Here is a 20,074-nt window from a genome sequence, read left to right as displayed (position 1 = left end):
GCCCAAGAGTTTGAGGTTGCTGTGAGCTGTGACACCACAGAACTCTACCAAGGGAGACACAGTGAGACTGTCTCAAAAAAAATCACTGCATAAGATTGGGTAACTCACCCTGAGTAAAAAACTCTACCAGGTGATCTCACATTTAACTTAGCCCACTCATTGTAGCTATTACTTTCTTTCAAGATGAAAAATAAACTAGTTGCCTGCTCTAAGATACCTCAATTAAGGCCATCAGCAAACCCATAAGAATGAAGCCTTGAGCGAAAACAACCCTATACACTTTCTTTTGTTCTATTCAATTCATTGGGAACTATACCATGCATTTTAGCTAATTTTAGCCAGTGTGAACTCTGAACAATACATGAAAAACCGAGTCATTTCCTGACTGGCACAAACACATTTGGAGCCTTTAGAAACAACTTAATATTTGCTGCCTCAAAATCAGAACTCAAGAAATCTTAGATTCTTCAGCTAACCAGCATAGCAATGCCCAAGAAGTATGGTGTAGTGTAAGAGGTGCTAAAATAGCATAGTTGGTTGAATTTATGGATTTTTTTTTGAGACAGTTTCACTCCGTCACCCTCAGTAAAGTGCCTTGGCATCATAGCTCACAGCAGCCTCAAACTATTGGGCTCAAATGATCCTTTTGCCTCAACCTTCCTAGTAGCAGGACTACAGGTACTTACCACAACACCCACTAGTTTTTCTATTTTTTCAGTACAGATGGGGTCTTGCTCTTGCTCAGATTGATCTCGAATTTCTAAGCTCAAGCGGTCCACCTGCCTTGGCCTCTCAGAGTGCTGGGATTACAGGTGTGAGCCACCATGTCCCACCTTATAGCTCACTGAACTTAGCAAGACACTTCTCTTTATTTTTCCTCAGAGATAACATAGCTGATAACCAAAGTCACTTTTATTGTTAACATTCTAAGTGCACTGATGCTAAAATGTTACCTGTTTTCTCACACTCATTCTATCTGTTCCTGTGACATTTAGAAATCATAGTATCTACTTTTCACACGGTAATTCTTGCAAAAAAAATTAGGAAAGAAAATTCAGACTTAGTAAGTCAAGGTGGGGGACAAGTAGTTAAGAAAAAAATTCTTTTCAGGCCAAGAGCTTGATTTTAGTAAGAGAACTCAAAAGTTACTTCAATCAAAGGAGGGAAAAAAACCACACATATAAGAAATATAAAAGGAAGCCAAAGGAAAAACAGAGCCTCAAAGAAAGACAAGCCCACCATGATCACCTATACCCTTCCATGAGCAAGCATAGGAAATAAGGTCATTTGATATACCTGCTTGGCACTGGTGACAGGGTCCATGAGTATTCTACTATCCAATGCGATCTCCCTACAGTAGCTGAAGTGTATTTTAGGGAAGTAATTGGAGTGGGAATAAATTAATGGCATCATAGATGCACATCAGAGAAGATGGGCACAAGGAACTCAAAAAACTTCCTGAAAGGCTGAGCAGTAAGACTCTGTCACACACACAGTCTTTATCGAGGTTGCTGTGTGTGCTATACACACAGGAACAACAAAAAACTTGAGAGACACCAGTGCTCGGTCCTTCCTGACCCTAGCAGTGATAACGTGAAGAACAGTGGTAGAGATAATAATTATATTGCTGTCAATTATGGCGATGTACATAGCAGGGAACATTCATTGAGGATTTACTATGTGCCATAGCCTGTACCAATAACTCTACATGGATCATCTTATTTGACTCCTCTAACAACCCTAATGAGGTAGACACTATTATTAACTTCATTAACAGATGAGAGAAAATCTAAATCAAGGAATAGAGATTATAAAATGACTTGCCTGAGGCTGTAGTTAAAAATGTGGGAAGTGGGCACTGGAACTGAGGAAGCTGACTCCAAAATTAAAATCTTTATTATTATCCTATCCTGCCTCCTGGAACTAGTGCTTCTCGAACCTTACCCAGAGGCCAAAACATTCATCCAGAGGGTAAAAGTCACCATCTCACTATTTCTCAAAGAGATATACCATGGGAATTGTCCCAGAGGAACTTTAGAAAGTATGCTGCTATACATGTTTTCTCTATACCAGTGGTTCTCAACCTTCCTAATGCTGCGAGCCTTTAATACAGTTCCTGTGGGTCGTGACCCACAGGCTGAGAACCGCTGCTCTACACAAATATGTTTGGATCATGCAGAGTAAAACATACATGTATGACAACAGCAATCCTACCCTAAGCAATTTTCAGTAAAATAATGCTCTTTCCTTTTCTACCTATCCTAACTTTATTGACTCCTCAAAACCATCTCCTCTATAAAACCTTCCCTGTCTATTCTAATTCTTATAAACAACATCTCTCCTCTCTGCATTAACTGAGAATTTACTAGCTTCCACTAACTTCAGCACTAAAAATTCATGTGGCAAGCATATGTTTTATCTGGTCAGTGCCAAGCATACAACAGGTGATAGCATGTATTGAACTGAACTTCAGAGGAACATAGCTGTGAAGTCCATTTATTTATCTATTGAGATGTTCTATGGGCAAAGGCTGTGGGGGATACAAACGTCATTAAGGACTTCTTAACATGACATAAACAAAAACACTGTTACATGACGATGACTGTTGAATCAAAGTGTTAAAGGCATATATAAAGTCATTCATTCTTCCCTAAGAAAACCTAAGGATGTTTCATGGAATAACATCTACAATGAGCCCTGAATCATGGTTATGTACTCATACCAGACATAAAATAACTTGTTTGTCTATGAGGACAAAGAGAGGGAGGAAATAAGTAAACATGGGAATTCTGAAGGATACTATTTTTGAAGAACATTTTATGACATGTTAAATGGAAAAATAACAAAATAAATCAACTTATTTTATTCACAGAAAAAGACTAGAATACATTAAAATGTAAATAAATAATGGCTTCTCTTTGGATGGTATATGATGATTGATAATATTTTATTCTTCTCTTCTTTTTTTTGAAACAAGAGTCTTACTTTGTCACCCTTGGTAGAGTACTGTGGCATCATAGCTCACAGCAACTTCAAGCTCTTTGGCTTAAGCAATTCTCTTGCCTCGGCCTCCCAAGAAGCTAGGACTATAGATGCCTGCCACAACACCCAGCTATCTTCTTTGTTTTAGAGACGGGGGTCTCACTCTGGCTCAGGCTGATCTCGAACTTGTGAGCACAGGCAATCTACCCACCTCAGCCTCCCGGAGTGCTAGGATTACAGACATGAGCCACCACACCTGGCCATTCATCCCTTTTTCTGAAATAAACTGTTTACAATGAAAATAATTTGCTTTTATAGTGAGAAAGTAAAAATAACTATAGTAACTTTTTAAAAGTCACCTGTTATTCTGGGAAGATGGCCAACTAGTAGCAACCCTCGGCAGAGGCTCCTGACCAGCGGGAGAAAAACCAGAGGGACAGAATTGGACTCTGAAGCTAAAGGTGGGGTGCTAAGCCAAGAAAGAAGTTCTGAAAGCTGTGACTCCAAGGAAGAGCATTCAAGAAAACAAATTTCAGGTACAAAGCCTATTGACTAGAGGACAGGAGACCCCTCCCCTACGCAGGAGGCCCACCGCAGGCTCTCTGTGAACGAGCAGGCAACAAAAGACCTCTCATTTTACCTCACTGGAGAGAGCCTCTAAACACCGAGTCTCTTTCTCCAGGGATGTCCCACTTATGAACCTAGACATCACCCTGCCAAGCATAAAATTGAACAAATATTTTCCCCCACAATTCCAAACTCCTAGTCCACCCTTCCCTACTCATATGGCAGTCTGAAGTTCTTCCCCCTGCAGAACAGAGTGATTGGTCTTTTCCTGAGAGATCTAGGCATAGTGTGGGCCACCAAACATCAGGATAGAATCTGTCTACTGGGGAAGAAAGAGGGTGAGGGAAGAAAGGGACACTCAGCGGGAGGAGCAGTCCCCTAGTTATGACTTTGCCCTGCCAATGGTGTGTTGACCCTTGATTTGGGTTATGTCTGGTGGAAGGGGGTGCAGAACCCCCAGCTCTGATGGTACCCACAAGCGGGAGAGTGGTTGCCTTGTTTGGACTGAGTTCAGTGGACAGGACTGGTCCCCAGCCCCAGCTGGGCCAGTGAGCAGAGCCTTGCCATTTGCCACAAGTGTGGACCTAGACCTGAGGGGAAGGGTGTGATCCTGACTCTGACAGAGCTGGCAAGTCTCCAGGTATGCAGTGAGACCTGCAGGTGGGGCATGGTCCCTTGACTCCAACTGGGCCAGCGAGTAGAGAAGTGAACACCAGTGTGGGCTGAGTCTGGAGAGTGGGAGTGTGGACCCCTGGCTTCAATTGTGCTGTTGGAGACCCGTGAATCCCTCTCTATTGACCAGGGTTTGTACTGCCAGATACAATGTGATTGGAACTCATGTCTGGGACAGTCCACCTGGGGACACTCTGAGGTTGACCTTCGAAGTTTCGTAGCAGAAAAGAACTGAAGGGTTGGGGTGGGGCACCGCAACTGTCTGTATCTATCCACAGCCGAGATTTAAACCTAATACTGTGGCTTCTTCGGAGAGGATAGAGGTTGGCTGATTGCAAAACACAGCCAGATTGCACTATCTCACCAAATAGGTCCTCAGACGCTCCAGCCAAAACTCTGAAAGGGGCCTTTGTAAGGTTGTAGGGGATTAGCTGCAAATTACAAAGGCTAGTGCTTTGGTTAGGGGCTGATTACCTCTACTACCGGGAAACCCAATTCAATCTCACCCTACCAGTTCTAATAACCAAATGGTAGAAAATAAACATGGTGAGGAAACAACAGAAGAACTCTGGCAACATGAATAACCAGAGCAGATCAAACCCATCCCCGCAAGGAAAGACAAAGGAGAAACAACTGAAGATGCCATGCATAGACAATGGCGGAAATGTCAGAAACTGAATCCAGAATATGGATGGCAAATAAGATGAATAGAATGAAAAAGTTAGAAATTGAAATCCAAAGAGTAGTTCTCAAGTTGTCTCAAGAAAGTAATGAATTCAAAGACAAAGTCACCAAAGATATGAACACAATGACAAAAGAGATAGCAGAGCTCAAGGAAATGAAAAATTATTCGAGGAGTTCTGAAATACAGTAGAATCCTTCAGTAATAAAGCCGACCAGGCAGAAGAAAGGATCTCTGAAATTAAAGACAAAGCTTTTGAATGTTCCCAAACACTCAAAGAGGCAGACAAATGGGGAGCAAAAACTGATCATTCCCCGAGAGAGTTGTGGAATCACTTCAAAAGATCAAACTTCATCTTACAAATTCCCAAAGAAGAGGAGGATGGTCCTAATGCTCTTAACGGTCCAGATGCTCTACTCCAAGAGATTACGGAGAATTTCCCAAGCATTGCAAGAGATACAGAAATTCAGATAGTAGACAGTTTCAGAACCCGAGCAAGACTCAATCCAAATAAAGCATCTCCTAGACACATTGTAATTAACTTCGTCAAAGTTAAGATGAAGGAGAAAATTCTACAAGCAGCCAGATGTAAGAAAGGCATTACCTACAAAGGGAGAAATATCAGAATGGCTGCAGATCTCTCAGCCGAACGTTTCAAGCCAGAAGAGGATGGTGGTTGACCATCAATCTCTTAAAACAAAACAACCTTCAGCCCAGGATCCTGTGTCCAGCTAAACTGAATTTCATTTGTGATGGAGAAATCAAATACTTTAATGACATACACATGTTGAAGTAATTTTCCATAACTAAACCAGCTCTCCAGGATATTCTGAGACCCATCCTCCACAATGACCAGCATAATGCCCTACCACCAAAGTAAACTCACTCATAAATTTTTGAATAAAACTCAACTTCTACAGTGGCGAAAAGATTAAAAATGTCCACTAGACATCCAAAAAAAAAAGACACCCAAAACACTACCAGGCTTAATTAAGTCTCTCAATTAATGTGAATGGTTTAAATTGTCCTCTAAAGAGGCTCAGGTTGGCTGACTGGATACATAAACGCAGACCACATATCTGCTGCATTCAAGAATCTCATCTTACCTTAAAGGATAAAAATAGACCCAGGGTGAAGTGATGGACATCTGTAATACAGGCAAATGGAAATCAGAAAAAAGCAGGGGTTGCAATTTTATTTGCGGATACAATTGGCTTTAAAACAACAAAGATAAAGATAAAGATGGTCACTACATATTTGTCAAGGAAACACCCAACATGTCGATAATCAACATTTATGCACCCCACCAGAATGCTCAATTTATAAAGTAAATCCCTAATGGATACAATACCTTGATATCTTCCTGCACTATAATATAATAATTGGAGATTTTAACACCCCTTTGACCGTTCTGAATAGATCCTCCAAGAAAAACTAAACAAAGAAATAATTAGAAATAAACCTGATCCTAGAGCAAATGGACTTAACGGACCTCTATAGTACATTTCATCCTAATAAAACTGAATATACATTCTTCCCAGCAGCCCACGAATCATCCCCCAAAACTGATCATATCCTAGGACAAAAGTCTAACCCTGGCAAATTTAAAAGAATAGAAATGATTCCTTGTATCTTCTCAAGCCACCCTGGAATAAAAGTTGAACTCAATAGCAACAGTTTATACTCAAACTACGTCATGGAATCTTTATACTCAAACTACGTCATGGAAACAAAATAATCTTAGGCTGAATGATAGCTGGATCAAAGACGAGATTAAGAAGGAAATCACCAAATTTTTGGAACAAAAAGATGAAGACACAAATTATCAAAATGTGTGGGATACTGCAAAGGCACAGCTAACAGGGAAATTTATAGCACTGGAAGCCTTCATCAAGAAAACAGAGAAGTCAATAACTTAACAGATCTCAAGCAACTGGAAAAGGAAGAACATTCCAACCTCAAACCCAGCAGAAGAAAAGAAATAACCAAAAGTAGGACAGAGTTAAATGAAATTGAAAACAAAAGAATTCAGAAGATCAATAAAACCAAAAGGTGTTCTTTTGAAAAGATCAATAAAATTAATAAATCTTTGGCCAACCTAACAAGAAACAGAAAAGTAAAATCTCTATTAATCATCTATCAGAAACGATAAAGGAGAAATAACAACAGACACCACAGAAATTCAAAAAAATCCTCAATAATTACTATAAAAAACTCTATTGCCATAAATATGAAAATCTGAAGGAAATGGACCAATATCTCGAAGCACATCACCTTCCTACACTCAACCAGAGAGAATTAGCAATTTTGAACAGACCTACATCAATCACTAAAATACCATCAACAATATAAAATTTCCCAAAAAAGAAAAGTCCAGGAGCAGATGCCTTCACATCCGAATGCTATCAAACCTTTAAAGAGGAACTAGTACCTATATTATACAACCTTTTCCAAAGCATAGAAAAAGAAGGAAAACTTCCCAACGCATTCTATGAAGCAAATATTACCCTGATCCCCAAAGCAGGAAAGGATCCAACAAAGAAAGAAAATTATAGACCAATATCATTAATGAATACTGATGCAAAAATATTTATTAAGATCTTAGCAAACAGAATTCAACACCACATCAGAAAAATTATACACCATGATTAAGTTGGTTTTATTCCAGGGTCTCAGGTAGGTTCAACATATGCAAATCTATAAATATAATACATCACATCAATAAAATAAAAAACAAAGACCATATGATTCTCTCAATTGATGCAGAAAAAGCTGTTGATAATATCCAGCATCCTTTCATGATCACAACACTTAAGCAAATAGGCATAGAAGGGACATTACTTAAACTGATAGAGGCCATCTACAGCAAACCCACAGACAATATGATATTGAATGGAGTAAAACTGAAAACATTTCCACTCAGATCAGGAACTAGGCAAGGATGCCCACTATCTCCACTGCTATTCAACATAGTAATGGAAGTCTTAGCCATTGCAATCAGGCAAGAAAAGGCAATCACGGGTATTCAAATAGGATCAGAGGAGATCAAACTCTCACTCTTTGGTGATGATAAGATCCTATCCCTGGAAAAATCCCAGGGTCTCAACCACAAAACTCTTAGAAGCAATCAAGGAACACAGAGCATCTCAGGATACAAAAATCAATACTTACAAATTGGTAAGGCTTTATATATGCCAACAACACTCAAGCTGAAAATATAGTCAAGGACTCTATTCCTTTTGTAGTGCCAAAAAAGATGAAATATCTGGGAATTTACCTAACAAAGGACATGAAAGATCTCTATAAAGAGAATTAGGAAACTCTGAGAAAAGAAATAGCTGAAGATGTTTACAAATGGAAAAACGTACCATGCTCGTGGCTGGGAAGAATCAACATTGTTAAAATGTCCATACTACCCACAGCAATCTACAGATTTAATGCAATCACTATTAAAGCACCATGGTCATACTTCGAAGAGCTTGAGAAAATAGTGCTTTGTTTTATATGGGATCAGAAAAAAATCTCAAATAACCAATACATTACTCAGAAATAAAAACCACTCAGGAGGTATCACGTTACCAGACCTCAGGCTTTACTAGAAATCTACAGTGAACAAAACAGCATGGTACTGGCACAAAAACAGAGAGGTACATTTATGGAACAGAATACAGAACCAAGAAAAGAACCCAGCTACTTATCATCATTTGATCTTTGACAACCTATCAAAAACATTCAGTGGGGAAAGACACCCTATTTAACAAATTGTACAGGGTGAACTGTTTGGAGACTTGTAGAAGACTGAAACTGGACCCCCACCTTTCACCAGTAACAAAAATTGATTCTCACTGGATAAAAGATTCAAACTTAAGACATGAAACTATAAAAATACTAGAAGAGGGGCAGTGCCTGTGGCTCAAAGGAGTAGGGCACTGTCTCCATATACCAGAGGTGGTGGGTTCAAACCCAGCCCCGGCAAAAAACTGCAAAAAAAAAAAAAAAAAAAAAAAAAAAAGTAGAACAGAGTGTAGCGAAAACACTTGAAGAAATCGGCCTGGGAGAATATTTTATGAGGAGGAACCCCCCCAGGCAATAGAAGCAACACCAAAAATACATTACTGGGATCTGATCAAACTAAAAAGCCTTTGCACAGCCAAGAGCACAGTAAATAAAGCAAAAGACAACCTTATTTTGGGAGGGTTTTTTTTTCTTCTCCCACAAAATGGGAGAAGATTTTTGCAGGTTATGCTTCTGACAAAGGTCTGATATCTAGAATTCACAGAGAACTCAAACTAATCGATAAGAAAAGAACAAATAACCCCATTTCTTTGTGGGCAAGAGACTTGAACAGAAACTTCTCTGAAGACGACAGATGCGGGGCCTATAAACACATGAAAAAATGCTCATCATCTTTAATCAGAGAAATGCAAATTAAAGTCACTTTGAGATATCATCTAACTCCTGTGAGATTAGCTCACAAAACAAAATCCAAAAACTACAGATGTTGGCATGGATGCGGAGAGAAGGGAACAACACTTCTACACTGTTGGTAGGAATGTAAGCTAATACAACCTTTTGGGAAAGAAGTTTGGAGAATACTCATGGAATTAAAAGTAGACCTACCGTTCAATCCTGCAATTCCTCTACTAGGTATATACCCAGATGATCAAAAATCCTTTCACAACAAAGACTCAATGTACTCTATACTACTATGAAATCAATATATAATCACCTACACATTCATATGAATGGTAAAACATAACTATAGTTATGTCTTAAGTTTGAATCTTTTAAGAAAAGAGTATGATGGTGATGCATGTGTTAATGAGTTCAATGTAAGCATTTCACATTGCATATCAAATCAGCACATTGAACCCCCATTAACACATCAATGTACAGAGTTATGACTTAATAAAAACAAAAAAATAAAAGTCACCTGTTCATAAGGGCAACAGGAAGCCTACTTTGTGGGGCTTCCAAAGCAGCAATGGTCAGTGGACCTTACCTTTGGGATCCACTTTCCTCCTAGGAAGTTACCACATGTAGGGCACTTAGGTGGTTTGTGCCTGGTGACATATGTAAAGGAGCAACCTGGGCTGGTACATGTCCCATGGCCCCGGCGGGTGTATGTAGTAGTCTATAAAGAAAAAGTATGTCAAAATCAGTGTCACAATTAAATTCATCTTCTCCCAGATTCTAATAGCCATTACAACCATAACAATGGTTAGGAAGACACCAGCTTATAGAAGGACAGCCAATTCATTATACATGTATCATAAAAGGTCAGGGTGGAGAGGTCCTAAGGTATAATAATTCATTTTTTTAGCAATGGAGAATCTGGGTTCAAATACCGAGTCAAAATTGCCCAACATTATGCAGGTAGGTACTAGAACAATGAAGTAGTTGATAGTAACTGAGGTACCACACAGCGCTAAATGCTCAGTATCTCATTTAATACTCTCAGCAAGGCTATTAACTATCTATTACTACTACTGAGGCTCAGAGTGGTTAAATACTTTGCCCCAAATCATCACTCAAGGGCACAGCTAGACCTTGAACACAGATCTCTGATTTTTGATCCAGTATTCCCTCTGGCTCTGAACACGTAAAGAATTGTTTCATCTTCATTCTTGTTAAAAATCAGAGCCAGACACCCTGGCTCACATTTGTAATCCTAGCAACTTGAGAAGCTAAAGCGGGATCACCTGAGCCCAGTCTGAGGCTGTAATGAACTATGATTGTACCACTTCACTGGTTGACAGAGAGCCCATCTCTTAAAAACAAATAAACAACAACAACAAAAACCAAAGAACTCAGAATGTATAATTTAGATATATAAAAACAGATTCACGTTCACTGAAAAAATGAGCAAAATCCAATAGAGATTCCTTGATGTGCAACAAATTAAGTTACTTGCACATGAATATACTCAGTCACTGGCTCTTACCATCTCCGCTGATTTCCCTTTGAGCAAAATGTACTAAAATAGGTTATTACATTTTAGCTACCAACAGAAATTACTCATCCATTAGCCATGCTCCACTTTTAGATTTATTAATTTATTTTTTTGAGACACAGTCTCAAGCTGTCGCCCTGGGTAGAGTGCTGTGGCATACAGCTCACAGCAACCTTGAGCTTAAGCAATTCTCTTGCCTCAGCCTCCTGAGTAGCTGGGACTACAGGTACCCGCCACAAGCCTAGCTATTTTTTTGTTGTTGTTGTTGCAGTTGTTATTGGGTTGTTTTTTGTTTTTTTTTTTAGATGACCCGGGCTAGGTTTGAACCTGCCAGCCTCAGTGTATGTGGCCGGCACCCTACCCACTGAGCTATGAGCACTGCCATCCACTTTTAGATTAATGCTAGAAAAAAACATTTCCCTGTCAGATTTGTTCTGTCACTTATGAATGTTTACTCAGCTATTATTCCCAGTTTTCCTACCCCGGCCAAAAAGCAAAAACCTCCCTCAGGAAACACCAAACTGTCATTAGCTACCTCTGCCAGGAAGCCTAAAGAAAAGGCGATTATGATAGCGGTACTGGTACCAAGTCAAGGATGAGTGTAAAATGATGTGGTACCAAGAAAAGAGACCAGGCCTTGGGTTCCAACTTTGCCACTAACACAATGAATGATGACCTAGGGGTACCTTAACTCTTGCACCATGGGTTTCCTCCTCACTTCTCCCTATTTCACATGTGTGTCTTGATAAGAAGTGAGGTAAGGGAGGGGGGAGATCAGATAGAGGGAGGGTGAATGGTGGGATCACACCTATGGTGCATAATGCAAGGGTACATGTCAGATCTGTTAGTATAGAGTATAAATGTCTTAACACAATAATTAAGGAAACAAGATGAGGTATATATTAACCAGTGTGATGTAAGCATTCCTAATTCTATATGAGATCAACACAATGTATTCCATAAATGCATTAATGTATACATGATCTATGTGTTTATGATTTAATTAAAAAAATAAATAAAAATAAAAAAATAAGTGAGGTAAGAAATGAGGAAACATTCACTTAGTAAATTGCGCAAGATTCCACAGACTTGTGAAAGACTACTATTACTGGAATATAAAAATATCACTGATCTTTTCTCAGACTGTGACCCATTGTAGAATCTTGATTCTGAACACCCCCAGAAAACAATGTAAAAACTTCAGATAGGTTAATTCTGTAAAAATAAATTACCATGAACTTGGAAAATAATAGGCTATTTTAGAAAAAACTGCTAATGTTCAAGGCTGACATTTCAATCCTAAGTATTACTCAGAAAATACTGTTCTAGAAAAGCTCAGCTGACACTTACTAGGGCATGAAAGAATAATACTTCAGAGAACACACACTCAGTATAAACAAGCAAATTCTCCATGACTCAAGTTGCAGTAGCTGTTCCTATTTTAAAATACTGTAGTCTGGCTAGGCATAGTGGCTAACACCTATAATTTCAGTATTTTGGGAGGCTGACATGGGAGGAACACCAGCCTAGGAGTTAGAGGTTACAGTGAACTATGATCAAGCTACTATACTCCAGCCTAGTGACAGAGCAAGACTCTAAAAAATAAAATAAAATAAAGAAAAGAAAGAAAGATCTGGGGCAGTGCCTGTGGCTCAGTGGGTGGGGTACCGACCCCATATACCTAGGGTGGTGGGTCTGAACCTGGTCCCGGACAAACTGCAACAACAACAAAAAAAATAGCCAGGCATTGTGGCGGCTACCTGTAGTCCTAGCTACTCAGGATGCTCAGATAAGAGAATTGCCTAAGCCCAGGAGTTGGAGGTTGCTGTGAGCTGTGATGCCACAGCACTCTACTGAGGGCAATAAAGTGAGACTCTGTCTCAAAAAAATAAAAAAGAAAGAAAGATCTAGGCACAGTGGCTCACACCTGTAACTCCAGCACTAATAGAAATGAGAGGCTGAAGCAGGAGCATTGCTTGAGGTTAGGAGTGGGAGACCAGCCTAGACAACACTGTGAGACACTATCTCCACAAAATATTAAAGTTTCCTCACCTGCAAAAAGGGACAGCAACACAACCTGGCTTTTAGGCTCGGCGCCTGTGGCTCAAGCGGCTAAAGTGCCAGCCATATACACCTGAGCTGGTGGGTTCAAACCCAGCCCAGGTCTGCCAAACAATGACAACTACAACCAAAAAATAGCTGGGCATTGTGGTGGGCACCTATGGTCCCAGCTACTTGGGAGGTGGAGGCAGGAGAATCGCTTGAGCCCAGGAGTTAGAGGTTGCTATGAGCTGTGATGCCACAGCACTCTACCCAGGGCGACAGCTTGAGGCTCTGTCTCCAAAAAAAAAAAAAAAACCTGGCTTATAGAGTTGTTGATAATATGAAAAGGAAAAATGTAAGTAAAAGTCCTTAGTTAGTACAGGGCCTAATAATCAGTCATCAATAATCATTATCTTAAGGAATATATACACATGTCCACAACACACACATTCCAAACTCAACTTGACCTCAATACCATAGCATTATTGTAACCCAATCACCCCTAACTCAGAATCTTCCCCATAGATTCTGGACAGGCAAGATTCTGAATGTAATTTATGTTCTCTGATTAAAAAACACCACCAAAAAACTTGTTATTAGAAGCAAAAGTAACTAAGGTGGGACCCAGTGAGAATCTGGACTGCCTAAATCTCTTTCTACAGAAGCTCTTAAAAATCCTCCTATAGGGCAGCACCTGTGGCTCAGTGGGTAGGGTGCTGGCCCTATATACTGAGGGTGGCAGGTTCGAACCCGGCCCCAGCCAAACTGCAACAAAAAATAGCCGGGCGTTGTGGCGGACACCTGTAGTCCCAGCTACTTGGGGGGGATGAGGCAAGAGAATTGCCTAAGCCCAGGAGTTGGAGGTTGCTGTGAGCTGTGACGCCACAGCACTCCACCTAGGGCGATAAAGTAAGACTCTGCCTAAAAAAAAAAAAAAAAAAATCCTCCTATAAAGACCAGATGCAGGGGCTCACATCCATAATCCTAGCACTCTGACAGGCTGAAGTGGAAACACCTCTTGAGGTCAGGAGTTTGAGAATACCGAGTGAGACTAGCCTGACCAAGAGTGAGACCTCATATCTACTAAAGTTAGAAAAAATTAATCATAAAAAGTAAAAAAAAAAGGAAAAAGTTTAAAAAGAAACTGTTTTTCAATTAGCCAGGTATGGTGGTGCATACCTATAGTCCAACTACTTGGGAGGCTGAGGCAGGAGGATCACCTGAGCTTCAGAGTTCAAGGCTGCAGTGAGCTATGATCATGCCACTGCACTCCAGCCTAGATGACAGAGTGAGACCTTGTCTCTAAAAGCAAACAAATAAACAAACAAACAAAAATCGGATTTGCAGTTTTTAACTTAGAAACCTTCCCACAAATAAAACACCAGGTACAAAATGACTGTCCCGGTAATTCTACCAAACATTTAAGAAAGAAAACTGAAGAGGAGAAAAACATTTCTCAACTCATTATGAGGCAAGCATTACCCTGATATGAAATCCAGAGACTAAGTAAGAAAATTACAAAAAAATATATCTCATGCACATAGATAAAGAAATTTTGAACTCTGGGCGGCGCCTGTGGCTCAAGGAGTAGGGCGCCGGTCCCATATGCCGGAGGTGGCAAGTTCAAACCCAGCCCTGGCCAAAAAACCAAAAAAAAAAAAGAAATTTTGAACTTTTAGCAAATAAAATTCAGTAATTAAGAGGGATAATATTAATGTATCATTGTCAAGTGGGGTTTATTCTAGGAATGCAGTGTTGGTTTAACATTTGAAAAACAGTGAGGTTTACTACATTAACCAACAATAAAAGAAAATCTAAGGGCCAGCACAGTGGCTCACACCTATAATCCCAGCAGGTGGGCAGATCACCTAAGCTCCTGAGTTCGAGGTCAACCTGAGCTAAAATGAGACCCCACCTCTAAAAATAGCCGGGTGTTGTTGCAAGTGCCTGTAATCCTAGCTACTTGGGAGGCTGAGGCAAGAGAATCACTGGAGCTCAGGAGTTTGAGGTTGCTATGAGCTATGATGCCACGGCATTCTACCAGGCGTGACAAAGTGAGACTGTCTCAAAAAAAAAAAAAAAAAAAAAAAAAAAAAGAAAAGAAAATCTATACAGTCATCTGGACAGAAAAAAGCATTTGACAAACTCCAGCATCAATTCCTAATAAAAGCTTCCAAAAAATTAAGAATAGAAAGAAACTTTCCAAATTTGATTAAGGGCAAGTTTGAAAAACCTACAACTAATATCATACTTCATAGTGAGAGACTGAATCCTTTCCCCCTAAGATGAGGAACAAGACAAAGATGTCTGCTCTTACTACTTCCATTCAGTCTTGTACTGAATGTACTAGACCATCTAATAAGGTAAGAAAAAGGAATGAGGAATCCAGATCAGAAAGGAAGATATAAAACTGTCTTTACTCATAGATGACATGATTACTTATGTATGTAGAAAACTCAATAGCATCTACAAAAAAAGTTACCAGAACTAAAAATTGAGTTTAGCAAAGGTACAGGATATAAGCTCAACATACAAAAAAATTGATTTTATTAATATACATGTATGCTAGCAGTAAACAATCAGGCGTTAAAATTTTTTTAAATACCATTTACAATTGTATCCAAAAATATGAAATATTCAGAAATAAATTTCAGCCCCAGTGCTGTAATATTTCATAGAAAAACATGTACTGAGAATTAAGAAACCAGAATCCTGATTCTGGCCTGTTTTGTAACCAGCAGCTTTGAATAAGTCCTTTCTCTTCTTTGGGCCTTTTCCCTAATCTATTCAACAATATGAGTACTGAATTAAGTGAGTGACTTCTCAATTTTTCTAACTCGTGTATGCTTCTGAAAATTGGATAAAAGCCATGGAACCTATTCCAGAAAAGTGTGCTCCCAGAGAAAAGGTTATATATAACTTGAGGGGAGTTCACAGATCCTGTGACACTCTATCTATAGAACCCCATACTTAAGAACACATGGACCAGGTAATCCCTGAGAGCTTTGCCAGTACCAGTGTCCTGAGGTTCTGAGACTTCTGGAAATCACTTAGAAGAGAATGCTTATGCAACCCTAACTGCCATCAACTTCCCATATACAGTACTGACCAGTTTGATGGAGGTAGGGTTCTCCACAACTGAGTAGGCAGGTAGAGGCAACATGATGAATTGTGTGGCTGGTGCAGAGGAGCTACTCTCACTGGAATCCTGTGGGCAACCAAGAGAAGAACAGCTTCAATGAAACACTGCAGAACACTCAGAGCCATGCATAATAACAGAAAATGAGATCAAGTCCAATAACCACAGACAATATACTTATCCAATGTGCTTATCAAAAGAAATAATCTGCAAAAAAAAAAAAAAAAGAAATCTGCAATGATCTCAAAATAAAAAAATTAAGAACACAGAAAAGCTGAGCAGAGGCTCACACCTGTAAATCCAGCTACTTGAGAGGCTAAGGTAGGAGGATGGCTTGAGGCCAGAAGTTCAAGACTGGCCTAGGCAACACAGTGAGATCCTATCTCTAAAATTAAAAAAGAATTAGCCAGGCATAGTAGCACATGCACCTACAATCCCAGCTATGCAGGAGGCTGAGGCAGGAGGCTATCTTGAGCCCAAGAGTTTGAGGCTGCAGTAAGCTATAATCACACCACTGCACTTCAGCCTGGAAAACAGAGTGAGACCCCTATCTTAAAAAAAAAAAAAAAATTAAAAATTAAAAAAAATTTAATGAAAAAAAGATAGAGAAAACTTACCACGGGGAAATGTGCCATCCTCATACTATAGATAAGAAAACAGATGTTTAGGCCAGGCACAGTGACTCACGCCTGTAATCTCAGCACTCTGGGAGGCCAATGTGGGTGGATTACCTGAACTCACAGGTTTGAGACCAGCCTGAGTAAGAGTGAGACCTTGCCTCTAAAAATAGCCAGGCATTGTGGTAGGCACCTATATTCCCAGCTACTCAAGAGGCTGAGGCAAGAGAATCACTTGAGCCCAAGAGTTTGAGGTTGCTGTGAGCTATGATGCCATGGCACTCTACCAAGGACAAGAAAGTGAGATTCTGCCTCAAAAAAAAAGAAAGAAAAAGAAAACAGAGGTTTAAAGAGACTTAGGACTCTCAAGATCCATAAGTAGTTGGTGAGAGAATCCAAGTCTGACCCTGTCAAATGTTCGTAGCACCCTATTAATCTGCCTTAGCCAGGCCAGTGGCACACTTCATTATTACAAATAGCACTGAGGCAACAAATAATAAAAAGGATTTACATCTTCTCTCTTCTGCCCAAGTCACAGGGTCTACAGCATGCTGGTCCTTTTTACCTGACCAGAAAGACTTCCATCTCTCTAAGGATGCTATCCTACCCAGAGTAGTAGAAAAGAGGTTATACACTAGGTCATGGCAGCAGTTTCTCCAACTTCCAGGGAACCAGGTTGTAGGATCGCTAAAACTGTTGCTTTTTCCTCAACTAAGCATGATACTTAAAGGGTCACTGGAGAGAGACTTGCCTCCTCTTTCTTAGATATTAGTTACCAACCTGGCCTGGAAGACAATGTCTTTCTTCCTACCCCATCTGTGCTTATAAAGACATTTCGAAAATTTTCCTAACCAGTTCAAGGTACCAATGTTTGCTGAAACAGTCTTCATGGAATGTACAATCCTGACACTAATAAGCCTGACAGATCCTGGCTTTGACTCATGGATAATCCAAACACCACTTCCAGTTCTCCTGCTAATGAAGCTTATGCACCATACCATCTCATGAAGAAAATTCTGGCTAAGTTGGGCAAAGCGGAGTTGGTAAGAGTGCCTGAGAAATTATAGTGAACTCTGGAGTAAGCCCCAGGGCAAAAAACGTTCAGGAGTACTGCAATGCCACTAGAAGGGCCACACCAGACCACTAATGCCACTGCTCCAGAACCCACTGTATGTGCTGCCTTTTTCGTAACTTCAGATAAAGACATCAGGGCCTATCTGCCTACTTGTCCTGGCAATGGAGGCCCATTTGCTATCTTTGGTGAATGTATCCTGCTTTGTAAACTTTCATATTCTGTAAGCCTGTCTTTCTCCTCTTCAACAAACTTTGTTTCATGCTTGCCTTAAAAAAAAAAAAAAAGACATCAATACCAAGGCTACTTACCCTCATGACTGTTACCACGGACACACTCTCCCCAACCTGGGGGTGAGGCAAAGCCAGGCTTCCAGTGGGAAAGTCCGGTGAGCCGTTCACTAAGGTCTCTTCAATCACCAGGCTTGTCTGGTAAGGTTGGTGGCTCTCCCCTACCTCTAGGGATGCCTCCTCTAGGAGCACATCCTGGCTGAGGATTTCTGAGGTGGCCATCTCCTGTACAGGACCTTGCTGAGTAAGGGCTCCCACCTCCTCAGCCAGGGCCTCCACAGCCAGGCACTGCTCTGCCACGCCTGCATGGCTGGGTACTGTCTCCGGGGCAGCACTGGACACAAGAGGAGGTCCTTTGGGGGACATCTGGTTCTGAGCCACACACAGCTCAAGCTGAGGGCAGCTCCGGTCCTCCTGCAGGCTACTCTTAGGGATGATGATGTAATCTGAGCGGGGTAGGATCTTTCGGAAACCTGGAATGTCCGGAACCACAGCAGTCAGTGCAGAGAGCTTAGAGTTCTGAGGATGAGGAAGCCAGGGAGAGAGAGACAAACAGGGATAAATAGACTAAGACCACATGAATATACTCATTAGTTCAGTTTGGTTTTTTTTTCTGTAAAAGGGATCTGAAAAACTCTCTTGACCTAACTCAAGATAGGGTCATCCATGGCAGCACCTGTGGCTCAATGAGTAGGGCACTGGCCCTATATACCAAAGGTGGTGGGTTCAAACCCAGTCCCAGCCAATAACTGAAGAAGAAAAAAAAAAAAAAAAGATAGGATCATCCTCTGTCAACAGCAATGTCATCCTCACTTCAATCACGTTACCCAATGTAGCTTACTTGCTCAACCACATCGATAACATGAACTCTGGAAAGGGCACTGATTTTGGCATGTGAAACTAGATGCTGGAATCCAAGGTGTGGCATAGTTTTGAGCAAATCCTTTCCCTTCTGTAGGGCTCATCTACTGCATAAAATAAGGAAGCTGAATCTGGCAATTTATGAGTTCCTTTTCAGCTTTGATACTTTATGATCCCAAAGCAGCATGAGATTCAGTATGCTTTTTTTTTTTTTTTTAAAAAAAAAAACCCAAACCATAAAAAATACAACTCAACAGGCTAAGTTGGAACTCAAGGCAGCAAGTAAGGATTCTGACCTCACTGCTTTCTTCCAGACTTACAAAGAAGAAGATTGAACAGATCACAAAATTAAGAACACTTTATGAGAAGGCTTTGTAAAAAGAAAGTATATCCAAAAGGGTGTACCTGATAAGGTCCTGAATATATTACAAGAAAAAAAAAGGAATATGAACACATTTATTAACACTGACCTATCCTCAGGTTTAGAAAATGCTTTCAAACCTATTATATAATTTCACTTTAAAAATATTAAATTAGGTATTATTATTATTCCTATTTAACAAATGAGGAAATTGAGAATGAAACTCAGAGGTAAATTTTCCCAAAACACAAAATTAATAAAAATTAAAGCTGGGCCTGGACTCCAGGCCAGGTCTTCTAAGAATAAAGGATGAAGCAGGGCAGCACCCATAACTCAGTGGGTAGGGTGCCAGCCATATACATGGAGGCTGGTGGGTTTGAACCCAGCCCAGGCCAACTAAACAACGATAAAGCCCAAGAGTTTGAGGTTGCTATAAGCTGTGACACCAGAGCACTCTACCAAGGGCAACATAGTAAGACTCCATCTAAAAAAAAAAAAAGAATAAAGGATGAAGTCTCGGCACCTGTGGCTCAAGCGGCTAAGGCACCAGCCATATACACCTGAGCTGGCGGGTTCAAATCCAGCCAGGGCCTGCCAAACAACGATGGCTGAAACCAAAAAATTAGCTGGGCGTGTGGCAGGCACGTGTAATCCCAGCTACTTGGGAGGCGGAGGCAGGAGAATAGCTTGAGCCCAGGAGTTGGAGGTTGCTGTGAGCTGTGATGTCACAGCACTCTACCCAGGGTGACAGCTTGAGGCTCTGTCTCAAAAAACAAAAACAAACAAACAAAAAAAAAAACAAAGAATAAAGGATGAACCACAACTCTTGTATGGT

The 20,074-nt window shown here is 40.4% G+C and overlaps 1 protein-coding gene across 1 annotated transcript in view; it reads right to left on the bottom strand.

The window, feature by feature from the left end:
• The window catches only part of HMGXB3 (HMG-box containing 3), a 68,674-nt gene that overhangs the window by 38,638 nt on the left and 9,962 nt on the right, over window positions 1-20,074 (bottom strand). The window contains exons 4-6 of the mRNA XM_053565971.1: window positions 18,039-18,536; window positions 16,009-16,107; window positions 9,906-10,037 (exon numbers count right to left, since the gene is read on the bottom strand). Coding sequence (XP_053421946.1) covers window positions 9,906-10,037; window positions 16,009-16,107; window positions 18,039-18,536 — 729 coding nt within the window. The remainder of the gene's footprint in view (window positions 1-9,905; window positions 10,038-16,008; window positions 16,108-18,038; window positions 18,537-20,074) is intronic.

The sequence above is a fragment of the Nycticebus coucang genome, chromosome 17 (genome assembly GCF_027406575.1).
Source record: "Nycticebus coucang isolate mNycCou1 chromosome 17, mNycCou1.pri, whole genome shotgun sequence".
Lineage (NCBI taxonomy): Eukaryota > Metazoa > Chordata > Mammalia > Primates > Lorisidae > Nycticebus > Nycticebus coucang.
Note: the sequence above shows the minus strand (reverse complement) of the source record. Positions and strands in the feature narration are given on the sequence as shown.